This window comes from Narcine bancroftii, chromosome 4 (genome assembly GCF_036971445.1).
Source record: "Narcine bancroftii isolate sNarBan1 chromosome 4, sNarBan1.hap1, whole genome shotgun sequence".
NCBI classification, from domain to species: Eukaryota; Metazoa; Chordata; class Chondrichthyes; order Torpediniformes; family Narcinidae; genus Narcine; species Narcine bancroftii.
The window spans coordinates 264,636,821-264,651,084 of NC_091472.1; the positions used below are offsets into that span (position 1 = coordinate 264,636,821).

The 14,264-nt window shown below is 39.6% G+C and overlaps 1 protein-coding gene across 2 annotated transcripts in view; it reads left to right on the plus strand.

Annotated features, from left to right (window-relative positions):
• gli2a (GLI family zinc finger 2a) overlaps positions 1 to 14,264 on the plus strand; it is a 481,485-nt gene that overhangs the window by 309,345 nt on the left and 157,876 nt on the right. For both annotated transcript variants that reach the window (XM_069934894.1, XM_069934895.1), the window contains one exon: positions 5,565 to 5,670. In XM_069934894.1, coding sequence (XP_069790995.1) covers positions 5,565 to 5,670 — 106 coding nt within the window. The remainder of the gene's footprint in view (positions 1 to 5,564; positions 5,671 to 14,264) is intronic.

Sequence of the window (14,264 nt, forward strand, 5' to 3'; positions counted from 1 at the left end):
AAAAAAGCACACCGACGGGAGGGGTGACCAGCTGGGGTGTCAATCTCCACAGCCGGCAATGACAGCTGCAGAACAGGAGCAGCAAGAGGAGAACATAGAAGACAACGAAAACAAGAAAGAAGAGAAGAAAAGGACAACAAAGAAACAACAGATGGCCAACCCAGAGGAAGAAGAAGAGGAAGAGTACAGTGAAATAGAAGAAGAAGGGAAAGGCAAGACAAAGGATATACTTTCTCTTATTAAAGAATACATGGATTCATTTAAAGAATGTCAAGCACAAGAATTTAATGATTTAAGAAGAAGAATAAACAATACAGAAGAGAAAGTGAATAAAATAGATATGACCTTATCAGAAATGGGAAAAAGAATGGACAGTCTGCTGGGTCTCAACTTTTAAAGAGATCATTGCCAAGATACTTCATTGTCAGGAATTTCCTTTCGGTTTCGGTAGTTTTAAAGTTCTCACAGTTCAAACTCATTTAAACATTGAAAGAGCATCAATTTCTATTTATTTTTCTCCTGTTCTTCATGACTTAAAGTAACCATAAAGAAGAGCTTCATTTTGGACTTTGTTATGCACTATTGGTAGAATTGAATCAACTTGGTCAATGAACTTTCTTAGGAGTTCCATTAACACAGACCCTAAAAAGTAAAATACTTGTTAAAGTACTCTGAACCCACTCTGAAATGAGAATGAACTAGATCAGTGGTTTTCATTTTTTTTTTCTACTCACAAACCACTTTAAGTAATCCCTATGTTGTGACCTTCCTATTTCTAAACCAATTGCTGAATTAATGAAACCTCGGAGAAAACCAACTCGTGTTACCTGATAGAATGAGTTGATACATTTTCCAAGTGCTTATTTTCAAGTTTAAATAATTTGTAATGAAATTAATTTGACAATATGTGCAATGTAAAATATTAACAAATCAGCATGCTTTTAATTGTTCACCAACATGGAAACAAATCAAAAGGAAACTCCCTCCTATATCATCTAACTATCCTATAGTGCTTGAGGTTTATTTTGTGCATCTCTTAGGCCAATAAATTAGCTGTCTGTCTGAAAGGGTTAAGCGTGATTTCTGAATTTAGCCTCCGTCTGTCTCAGGTCAGTGCAGCGACAGGTGCTCAGTGACCTATAACCTTGGGCTGTTAATCAAACAGATTTATGCTATTCGGAAATCTGAGTCTGATAAATGGCCTTCTGAAATCAGAATGTGACTGTATAGCTTGAAGTGTTATGTTAGTGCAGTGCTATGGAATACCATTGAGCAATAAGATTGCAAACTTAATTGACATATTGATCAAAGGGCGAGTCTCTAATCTGGATTGCTCTATGAAATGCGAGGGGGAACTGAAGGGAGACCAATTCTTGAGAGAAAAGAAAGAATGAGGCACGAATACACACCTGACCATTCTGCTGTTGGTCAAGAAGTAAACATAGATTCAAAGAATGGGACGCTTGCTTTGTATCTGGTTGATGAAGAAGCCATTGAGACAATGAAGTAACATTGTACCAGCTGAAACTGACAGGAACTAAAGCAAGTTTTCAGCAAATGCCATAGAGTGATCATCCAAAGGATTGTAGAAAACAAGAATGTGCTCAAAAAGTTGGCAGAACTCAAAGGGTCGAGCAGCATCACCGGGAGAAAAAGAATGGTTGACATTTTGGGTTGGAACCCTTCATAAAGAATTGATGAAACATTCCCGTCTGAAATGTTGATTATTCTTTCTCTCATTGATGCTGCTCGACCCATTGAGTTCCTCCAGCAGATTGTGTTTAGTGTCAAATTCCAGTATCAGCAGTCTCCTCTGTGTTGAGTAGGAAGTTGCTGTGAATTTGAAAATGGGGAGGATTGACTTGTTTAAAAAAAAAGCTGCTGGAGGATCTCTGCTTTTGATGCAGGTATGGAGCTGATGCAGGATCTTGACCTGAAAGGTCGAACATCTCTTTGCCTCGGCAGATACCACTTAATCTGCTGAGTTCCTCCAGCAATTTGTGTTTTTTGCACCATGTTCCTGCAGCTGCAGTCTCTTGTATGCTCTGAGGTTTGATTTGCTTCAGGTTTGTGTAGAAGACACAGAGTGTGAAGTACAGAAGTACTTGCAGAACTTGGGTCAATTAAACATTCCAAGAGCAAGATAGAGAACTTTATAAAAATCAAGGCAGTGAGGGGGATCCTAATTTGCTGATCTGTTGAATCATTGCGAGTCTGAATTGTAGCCTCCTTTTCTGTCTCTTCACATTCATTACTAGTGCAAGCCAACATTGTGTTAAACACTATTGTTGGGCAGTCTTGTAAAAGTGGATTAAGCAGAGTTCTTTTAGATCATAAATCATCTACAAGCAACGAAGTATTTTTAAGTATCAGTTTCCTGAACAAGCCTTGCACTAGTTCAGAATATGTCCTAAAATCCGGACTGCTCAGGCATTGGGTGGTCCGAATTCTCGGGCAGTACTCTTAAAATTGAAATTTAAAGAGGAAAAAAGAAGAGATAAACAGGCAAATTTTAATCGTTAATTCATAAGCAATTGTAGTATGATTCATTTATTAAAATGAGCAGATTTAAAGTAAAATAAAGTCAACACTTGACAAAAATGTAAACAATTGTTTAAAACTGAATATTGTGAAAAAAAATACAGTATGCAAATGAATTTCTTTGTGATGAGATTACCTGTATTAAGAGTGGTTGTTTGCTACTGCTGTGCATCCGTGGCATTTATGCACGAACACACATAAAAGCCTGCTAAATTAAAAAAGTTTGAGATTCCGGATTCTCAGGTGGTCTGGATTTCTGTCATTTTGTTTTTTCAACATTCACTGTTTAAATAAAATAGATATTTTGATTTGCATTTGCATTTGCTCTGATTCTTGTCACTCTGTGACTGCAATATTTTTAACCACTGCATAGGTTGGCTAGCTGGACAACTCACAAAACAAACTTTTTCAGGGCATATAGCAATAAACTTGAATACTGTAATATTGGAAATGTCAGTCGATGCAAAGAAAACTACAACATGATAATGAGCAAAAAAAAAATGTTCTGATTTTTGGTTATCCTTTTTGCAGAATAAATATTAACTGGTACACCAGAGATAACTACTGCACCCTATTTTCCTAAGTTGTGTCATGGGATAGTTTTCTGTCCATCTGAGAGGGCAGGTAAGGGATCAATGACCCCCAATGCTCAGAACATTTTGTGGCAAAAAATGGTTTCTGTGAGTTACTAGTGAAAGTGTAGGAAAGGTGTAAATAGTGAGGATGGTGAGTGGTCCAAATGGCAACGATTGCCAATGGAGCTGGAAGGAGAAGAAGTAGATTTATTTTTTACATACAATGAATAGTTATGATCTTAAATACACTTTCTGAAAGGGGAAGAAATCTGATTCCTCAACAAAGGAAGTTCTATGATTGTGGAAAAATTGCAGAAATGTGGGTGAAAGAGCAATGGTGTGGGACAGTTTTAAGCTCTTCAAAACCCAGGGCATGTATGATGGGCCAAATGGGTGTCATCCATTTGTATGATTCTATAGCATTTGAAAGCTAACATTGATAATGCATGTAGGAATTTCAGTCACCAGTCGTTGGAAGTAAATAAACACACGTAGACGAACCATTGATGTTAAACTTGTACATTGTAATCTTTCGATCTACATATATTACTTGAATATTTTTTTTAAAAAGTAGTTTGATATGGCTTAGACTGCTGAACCAATAGCAAGTCAAGTTTATTGTCCTCTCATTGCAGAAGTACAACCCAATGAAAAATTGTTCTCTGGTCCTCTGTGCAAAACACACAACCAGACATAACACATATACAGAGATACAGTATACATACAGGACTAGTAATTATATATAAAAAGAAATAAATATTGTTTTGTGAATATGAGAGTCTCAGGTAGTTAGTTGAGCAGATCCTTTCGTCGTTCAGCATTCTCATTGCTCATGGGAAGAAGCTGTTCCTTGGCCTGGTGGTCCTGACTCTGATATTTCTGTATCTCTTTCCCAAGGGGAGCAGGTGAAAGATGCTGTGTGTGGGCTGGAAGGGGTCCTCGATTACTTTGCTTGCCCTCTTCAGACAACAATCCTGGTAGATTATTTCAATAGGGTGGGGGGGAAGGAGACTCCAGTGATCCTCTCTTCTACTCGTGGTCCTGTGGATTGACCTCCAATCCATTTCTCTGCAGCAACCATACCACACTGTGATGCAGCCGTCCAGGACACTCTTAATAAAGCTCCTGTGAAGGTTGACATGATGGTAAATGTATGGTAAACAAGAGGGCAGTAGAAATATATGACTACAAAATTATTCAGCAATAAGTGTGAAATTCAGTTTATGGTCAGCACAATAGATCTACTTTTCTCACTGATCCCTTTGCCCTCTCTTTTCACTTCATCTTTATTACCTTATGTCAAAATATTTGGCCCCACACTGTGAAATTTTGAACCGTACAATATTCTATGGTTCTATGGTATCAGAATAGGCCCAACAAATCTAAAAATATGGAGCCTTTTGTCCAGCATCACATACCCACCCTATCTCTTGTATTGCACAAAAGAGAGAGAAAAATATAATGCTAAATTTTCCAACCTTATGTAAAGACTGATTGAGCTGCTGTTCATGATTAAGATGGCTGTCAGTCTCTGAGCATGGATTCCACATTGACAGGTGAACGTTAATACTGAGCTGAGCACAGTTTACTCAACTATCAAAGCAGGAGATTGTATGATAAATGAAAAGCTGGGGGATTCTAATACATTTGGCTCTGCTTCAGCAATTTCAATAACCAAGGGGTAGTCATCATCCGACGTGTGGGCAGAAACTAGAAAGAGTTGACGGGGGCTGTAATTTACTTTACAGCCTCTTCAAATGAGACGTGCTGAACATAGCATACTATTCTAGATGTAATTGGCCTGAGCTTGATGTAATTTTTAAAAATCTGATAAGTCTGAAAGCCTTGTTTGTAAGGCCCCCAAAGATTTAGGCATCTGCCCGATTAGGAGCCTGCTGTATTGACTCTGTCTTAACAACCCAATCCTGTACGAGCATCCAGTTAACATCCACTATGCCAGCCCAGTTTCACTCCATGGCTTCTTTCCCCCCCCCCCCCCCACCAACTTCAACCCTGCATAGAGCCCCTTCCACCTTGAGCACAGGACCTGCTGATGTAGTCAGCACTGATTTCAACCTGCGTTCCACGCTCCCACTCCTGTCATGTTGTGTTTGTGTCCTTTGCTCTGGCTTTTCTCACACTTCCTACGCGATTTTAGAGTTCAAAGCATGTGTAGCTGCAGGTCTCTGTCAGAAACCCAGTTGGAGGCCTTTAATGTTTATGATGTAAGAACACTGTGAATGACTTTGATTATTTATTAATTCTGCTTCTCTTGTGTGATTGAGCCAATAGCAAAGATGAAGCTCCTTATCTTTCTTTTTGCTGAACATGCTCTGCTCCGAATCATCTACAGCTTTGTGGAAGCCGTTGCCTTTGAACTTATTTTTTAAGCTTTTTTATTTTGCAGCACCTTTTTTCCTAATGTCGCATTTTCTTTATTTGTTTCAGCCTCGCACCACATCTTCCCAGCATTCCACACGCCTATACCGATCGATATGCGGCATCATGAGGGAAGGTACCATTACGAGCCGCATTCTATCCACGCTATTCATGGGTAGGTGTACTTATTGATTATGTTTGATTGCCATTCTTGTGTGTCCACTTGCAGGAGGCCCCAACCCTGAAGGGGTCACTCAGTATTTCCCTTGTCACATTCAAGTTAACAATTCCTCTTGTACTTGACAGATCTTTGAACTCTCTTAATTTCCCGAACTTTGAGGAGTTGGGGTCTCAGCTATACTGAAATCATCCACAAATTTGAGGAACAACTCCCTCCTACTAGATGGCATCAACATTAACTTCCCTGTTTACATTAAACTCACCCCCAACCCTCTTTATTTTCACCCCTGTGACCCTTTCTTTCTTCTTATCCCTGTAACCTTTCTCCCTCTCACTCAGTCTCATTCTCTCTCTCTATCTCTCCCCTTTTTCCTCTGTCGCCTTTCACAGAGCCGGAATCAATTCTCACCTTTCCTTTTATCCAATTAATACCATTTGGCTGTTGGTCTGGATTCCTCCCCTTCCAATTCTTCAATCTTTATTCAGATGCCTTCCTTTGCTTATACTTGTACTTTGAAGAAGGGCTCAGGCCCAAAATAGCGGTAATATATCTTTAACTCCTATGGATAATGCAAGACCAGCTGAGTTCCTCCAGCATTTCTGTGTATTTTTACTCTCAGCTTTTTATAATCTGTATTAATGATTTGGGGAGGGGTCTGAGAATATTGTAATGAGGTTTATTGATGATATGATAGCTGGTTATAAAAGCATGCAAAATAAATCAGCGAAGGGGCATGGAAAGATCGAGTAAGTGGACAAAAGTTGGCAGAGGGAGTATAATGTTTGGAAATATTCACTTTGCTGTAAAGAAATAGAGCATATCATTCAAGTGCAGAGACACTGCAGAATCACTGACAATCAACACAGGCGTTCCTCAAGGATATGTGCTTAGCTCACTGCTCTACTCACTCTATATCCAGGATTATGCGGTTTGGAACATTTCTTATGTCCTCTACAATTTGTCGATGAAACCACAGTTGTATTGCTTCTTGGCCTTTTGGCTAAGATCAAGTGTAGACACCACAGTTATCTGCAGAATCACAAACGGCAATAAGGAATCGTACAGGAGGGAGATAGATCAGCTAGTTAAGAGGTGTCGCAACAGCAACTTTGCACTCAACATTAGCAGTACCAAGGAGATGACTGTGGACTTCAGGAGGAAGTCAGGAGAACATGAATCAGTCCTCATCAAGGGGTCAAGGCTGATGAAAATTTAATGCAATGCCTTCACAGCACCAGTGATCAGGACCGGACTTGGGTTTGAATCCCATGGTGTCTGTAAGGAGTTTGTGCGTTCTCCCCATGTCTGCTTGGGTTTTCTCTGAGGGCTCTGGTTTCCTCCAAAATGTACCAGGGTGTAGGTTAATGGGGTATAAATTGGGTGGCAGTGACTCGTAGGGCCAAATTGGCCTGTTACAGTGATGAATGTCTAATTTAAAAAAAAAATCAAATTCCTGGGAATCAACATTGCCAAGGATCTGGCCTGGAGACTCCATGTTGATGCAATCATGAAGAAGGCTCACCAGTTGTTATACCTTGTGAGCAGATATGGTATGTCATCAAAGATTCTCAAAAATCTCTACAGGTAGAGAATATTTTGGATGGTTGTATCACTGTCTGGTATGGAGGTGCCAATGGTCAGGGCAAGAAAAATCTCCAGAGGGTTGTTAACCGTTCTTCACCCCACTGAGGACATTTACAAGAGGCCGTGTCTTAAGAAAGCAGCCTCTATACTCAAAGACCCCCACCATCCAAGCCATGCCCTCTTGACTATGTTACTATTGGGAGAAGGCTAAAGGAGCCTGAAGATGAGCACTCAGCGGCACAAGGACAGCTTCTTCCCCTTTGCCATCTGCTTCCTGAATGAACCATGAACCACAGACACGGCCTTACTTTGAGTTGCACTACTTTTATTTATTTTTAAGGTGGTTTATATAATTGTTTGCACTGTGACGCTGCCGCAAAACAACATATTTCATTATAATAAAATCTGATTCTAAATCTTATAGTTAACACACATTTCAAATAATTGACAAGTAGAAGGTTGTCTTGCATTGCAAAGGAAATGGAAAGCAGAAATAAAATCTCATCACATCTGTACAGGGCTTTGGTGAGGCTGCATAAAGATTACTGCTACAAGTTTTGTTTTATTTTTAAGAGGGACGTGTTTGCTTTGGAGGATATTGGGAGAAGGTTTATTGAATTGATTCTTCTGATAAAGGGGTTGACGAGTAAAGGTTTAGCAGGCTCTGAGGTTTGGACTTGGCAGAATTACAGTAATCTGATTTTTTTTAAAAATTCCAGATGTTGGAAAGAAAATCAATACACTGCAGATGTTGGAAATCTGAAATAAAATGGAAAACATTGAGATACTCTGCAGGTCAGCTTGTATTTGTGGAAAAAGGAATGGCTAATATTTTTTTAAAAGTCCAATTATCTTCACCAGCACTGGGAAAAGGGAAAAATAAAACAAATGACCTTCAAAAGCAGAGAATTTGGGGAAATGATGGATAAAACAAAGGACATGTCTCTGACAGTGTGAGACCAAATGAGTTGATGTGGCATTTGGATTCAGTTAATGCTGCTCATTCTATGTTCTATGCGGTGAGTAGCACAGCAGACAAGACAGGACGAAGAACTCTAGCCAGGACGATGAGAGGTAGGTATGGCCAAATTCTGATACTGACAAAATGAAAAGGAAGTTTTGATAGATTTCATTAGGGCTTGAGAAGGTAGACATTGAAATCTGAGATCAAATTCTGAATCGATTTCCTGTATTCTTACCCTTTTTACCACTGATTATTGACCACTAGGAGGCATATCAGAGCCACATATGTGGCTTCAGGTTGTAGGGCACAGATGTAAGAACAGGCCATGTATCATTTAACCTGGTCTTCCATTCAGTGCGACCACAGCTTCTTCACATCCCCATTAGGTCTCTGCAAACTTTAACCCTCCAAAAAAAATCATCTATCACAGCTATGAATGTGCTCAATTGCTGGATGTTCATAGCTCACTGAGGGAGACAATATCAAAGAATTACTAATTTGACAGCAAAGAAATGTTTCCCCACCACCATCTAACTGGGTCACCTCACCTGCTCTGTTTGCCCATTTTATGGGCCTCGCAGAAGTGAGCAATATCTGTGAAGAATCACAGGTGTGGTCTTGTCTTTCTGCTTGAAGTTTCCCTCATTTATTCCCATCTGTCCACTGATATCCTCCCCATTTTTTGTCTCTCAATGACACTGACTCGCTCAAGAGTCTGCAGATACCTGCATTACACAACACTGCACAAGTTGTGCTAGCCCAGTGAGTGGTGCAATCTCGTGATCAGTGTTCCTGCACTTAGTACTTTCTCCAATATTGTGGGAAGTCCATTGAACCACAAGGGATGTCACAGCATACACTCTTTCTGGAGACTAGATTGTGCACTGTTCATCAGAATATGGAAACCTGATGGCTTTCCAACTCCTCAGACTGGTAGAACAAAGGGGAAAGTTAATGCCTTGACTGTTGCTTCCACAAGAAATGATCACGATTTTATCCCAGACAAGATGTCTTCAGCATAATGGCTGTTTATGAACTGCCTATGTTAGCTTGCAGAAAGTATTTTAAACTCCATTAGGGATGGCCTGCATTGTGTCTGTTTTGTTCTTCCCCTACTGGAGTTCGTTGCTTTATAGTGACCCCCTCAATGATTAAAGCAACATTATTATCAATGTGGGGTAACTTTTCACAGCCAAGCTCATTTCCTTGCAAATTCACGGTGACCTGTGAACATACAAAACAGAAGTAGGTGTAGATCATACAACCTCCTGAGCTGACTGCCATTCAGTATGATTGTGTTGCTAGGTTAGTTGGCCATTGTTAAATTGCTCCTAGTATCCAGATGGGTGGTAGAATCTGGAGAAGTTGATAGAAATGGGATTAGTGTTAACAGGTGATGACGGTGGGTGTCGACTTTAGCTGAAGGGTCTGTTTCCTACTGTTGACTTAATTCAATGACTTTAAGAACGTGATTATTGATGAATTCAATGGAAATTAATCCTATAATTATTTTTAAAGCTACAGATGCTGGTTTGACATTTTTTTTTTTTTTATTCTTATTTTGCAATTTTAATTGTTTGCTAAACATGCTTGTCAGCTTGCAACGCCACATGTATAGATAAAATAATCGCTGGTTTGACATTTAAAGCAGAAAAAGAGCTTAGCATGGTATGTTTTGAATGGCTTCAGATGGCTTGTACTATGTTTCTCTTTTGGAGGTGTACCAACTGCTCCTGGTGTTCATCTCTGATTTGTAGCTTCTTGTGCTTTTAAAGTATTACATCAGCATTGCTGATTCTCTACTGGGAAGTTCTAACATGTGTTGTTCCATTGCTTGCAATTCCTCTCTTGGCCATTGGTCATCAGCCATTAGAACTGTGTAGAGGCACCTACTGTTCACCCCCACATCTACCCCAAGCAATTTGCCAATTTCAAAAGAGAAATTCCCATTGATGAGGAAAGTTTGATGTTCCTTGTGTGACTGCTTCTAACACATAGAGCATGTCTAATTTACACTGAAGGTCAAGGCTGATTCTAGTGCATGTTTAGCATTCATCTGTCACTTCTCAATGTCCTTAACTGATAGTGCCACAGGTCTCCCCATCCCTTTAATTTCTGCATTTATAAAATAATAATTTCTTCCCCCATCCCCTCCCTTTTAACACCTTTATGACTTCTTGCTTGGGTTGCCTGTGCCATTGTTTGGCAGCCTCCAGAGTTGTCACACTGATATTGAGCAATGGGGACCTTTAAAGAAATAATCTATTTAATCTGATAGAATGGAGCTAAAGTTTTGCTAATGGACATGAATATGCTAATTGGCAGAAACAGTTTCAGCTGCACTTGTATTTGATGATTTAGTCACACATACACACAAATTCATGCCTAAAATTGCAGAAATGTGACTCAATGGTTACATAAGCTAAACGACAAAGATAATTTAAACCCATTTGGGTTCTGAGCCGGAGAACATTGTATAAACATTAGCACACATCAGACTGCTGCCCCTATCCACAACCATTAAGAATACAAAAATGTCATGAGCAATTTAAGGCAGAATTATTTACTGTCACAGTCAGTGGAATTTAAATAAGCAACATTTCCAGAGAATCACAACTAAGTAAAAGTCTTCCACATTCAGATTGGCCTTACTTGCAACCAAAGTGCATTATTTCTACTGATGTGGGAGTCCTTGACAAGGGCAGGATTTATAATCAATTGCTAATTGCCCTTGAACTGAGTGGTTTGCTGGCCAATTCCAAATAAGACCATAAAACATAGGAGCAGAAATAGACTATTCAGCACATTGAATGTTCTACCATTCAATCATGAGGAGATAATTTTCCCACCCAGCCACACTGCCCCACCCTCTCTCCATAAACCTTTGATGCCCTGGCTAATCAAAAACCTAACCATCTCTTCCTTAAATACATGCAATGACTTGGCCTCCACAACTGCCTGTGGCAACAAATTCCATAGATTTACCACCCTCTCTGACTGAAGAAATTCCTATGCATCTCTGTTCTAAGAGGATGCCCTTTAATCCTGAAATTGTGCCCTCTTGTCCGGGCTCTCCCACCATGGGAAACAACTTTTCAACGTGTACTCTGTTCATGCCTTTCATCATTCAAAATGTTTCAGTGAGATCCCCCCCCCCACCATTCTCCTAAATTCCAATGAAGAAAGGCCAAGAATGGTCAAACCCTCCTCGTATGAAAACCCTTTCATTCTCAAAATCATTCTAGAGATCCTCCTTTGAACTGTCTCCATTGTAAGCACATCCTTTCTTTAATAAAGAGCCCAAAACTGCTCCCAATACTCCAAGTGAGGTTTCACCAATGCCTTATAAAGCCTTGACATCACATCCCTGCTCTTGTATTCTATTCCTCTTGAAATGGACACCAGTTAACCCCATTGTTCAGGACTGGAGTCATATGGAGACAAGGCTGGGAAAGGATACTACAATTAAAAGCAATATAGTTATAAGCAATAGATATTGGGTAGCTTTATTTTCATGAAACAAATTAAATCTCTATTTAAAAAAAAATTAAGATGTTTGCAAATCAAATGTGAGTGAGTTGGCATTATTCTCACCTTAGCACCACACAAATCTGTGTTCATGTCCCACCTTAGGTGAACAGTCCATTGTGGAACTGAGGGAATGTTAAACTCTGATGCTATTTGCCTTCTCAGTGTGTGAAGAAAACTGCAATACTATTTTGAAGAAGAATTAGAGAAGTGGGAGTGGGCTTATGGGGGGCGGGGGGTGGCATTTATTCTCTAGTTTCCCAGCCAATATTTATCATTCGCATAGGATGATCCTAGCTGGCTGCACGTTGTGAGATTAAGACCAAGTGCATCACTTGCGAGATTACAAAATAAATGCACTCTTAAACTATGTTGGTTGTAATGAGCTCTGGAGCAGTACAAAGATGCTATATAAAAAGCAAAAACTTCTTAGCATGAAATTAAGCCTTAGAATTATTGAACAATAAATCTTCATTCAACAAATCAATGAATCATCCCATATTGTTAGATTCATTGCTAAACTGCCTCACAGTTTATCAGGCTCCTCAAATACATGGCAGCATCCTCCTTGCTCATTTTATGGAAATCCCTTGACCAGGTACAGAGGTGGATTGAGTCCAGCAGATGGTTTTGATGATAGTGTGAAATGTACAGATCTTGGAATTGTGTTAAGAGCCAGGTAGGTGAGGGACTGGAGGCAGTACCTAGCCTCACAAGACTGTTAGAGATAAAGAACAATATGTGCACATGGCAGGGAATTATTAAAATTCGTTGTAATACAAGTACGACTTTGGTTTAACTTAAGATAATTGTATTTGTTTTGACACAGGATATTCCGGAACAGATTAAAACATGTCATTTGACAATATTTATCCTCTACTTGCTCATTCCCTTAACACAGGCATGATGCAGTCCAGCAGGTCTGCTAAATGTACAAGTGTTGATCAATGATCCGTTCATTGTTTATAGTGCCTGGTTATATTGGCAGCAGGTGGCCATTATAACCAGACACTTGGTACCTAGTTTCTATCATATCACACAATGTACTTAAAATCACATATAGTCACCTCCCCATGCTTCATCATGACACACCACATATACCTCGCATTGTATACGAGGAATAAAGTGCAATCCCATTCTTTAGTGGTTCCTTCTGTCAATAGGAGCTCACGAGCAGGATGGAACAATCTTTGCATCCTGCAGTTGCTGTTTGTGTCATTGGTTGAAACTTGGATGTCCCAGATAGTTTAGGAATGTGTCTCAGGCTCCAAGAAGATGTGGAAGATTCCCCAGCATTCACTATCCTGCCTTCCAATGCAACAAGACAAAAAAAATAACAGGCTATTTGATATGCTAGTTGAATGCATTGCATTCAGCTTTTATTGCACAGTTCTAGGATGGTTACCTCTGTTTGGGGAGCTGCATTTCGTTCAGTATAGAACTAGAAACCTTTCCTTTCCACAATTGAGTTGGAAAAATTCCATTTTATAAATGTGCTTTAAATGGCATCTTAGGGGTTAGAGTGCAATTGATCCATCTTTTTTATGAAAAGATACTCAGTTGAACATTCAAGAAAACTTTTTGGATTCTTGATTAAGCAAAGCGTACCTTAATAACAAGTTATTTTTTTTTTTGGCTGTTGCTTTCAGGCAGCAGTAAATTTAGATTTAAAATTTGTGCAGGAGAAAACCATTTGTTTGAATCCTTTGCAGTAGCCAGCCAAAGGAATGACAGGAGATCTCAGCACTGAGCCCACTTACAGGACCAGTCGTTCAAGTCACAGGCCCGTACCTGCAGGTGGAGTTGGCAAGATTAACATTCCTTTGGGTAACCCTTGGTCTGATTATTTCAAATGATTGGCTAGATTACCTTCGGTCAATCCTTTGAACCCAATCCTTTAGCAGCGCCTTCAAAAAACACAGAATGAAACAGCATCTTAACATGGATTTGTGGCTTTGTACTGCAGTGACTGAGAGTCGGGGGAAGGTGTATCGCAGATGCCTTTGTGTTGTTCACCTTTTAACAAATATTCATTCTTACAGGATTTATATTTGATTTCTTCTTTTTAATTAGACTTACTGACCCCAAAAGAGATCTGACACGTGAGCTTTTGAGTAAAGTTGACTTCAGGAGCCTGACCAGACACAGGACGATATCTGATCTGATCTCACTCAGTGGGATCAGTCAGGCACAGGGTTCAAATGTAATGGTAGTGGATGATGTGACTGTATTGTGGAAGCAGACTGATTTTATTTTGAATTGCTTTGTTGTTTTTAAAAGGCCTGGGTCCGTCTGTTCAGTTTCAAAGTTGAACTTCTCTGAGATCTTGGGAGAATTAGGAGCCCTGGAAAAACCACCTTGTACTTATTCTACGTTTATTGAGGCAATAGATAATCTGCAACCCAATTTTACGTACCTATATTGATGAATAAATACTTAATTACTAAGCTGTTGTAAGTTTCTGTACTGATAAATCCCAAATTTGGAATATTGTGTGCAGTTTCGGTCACCT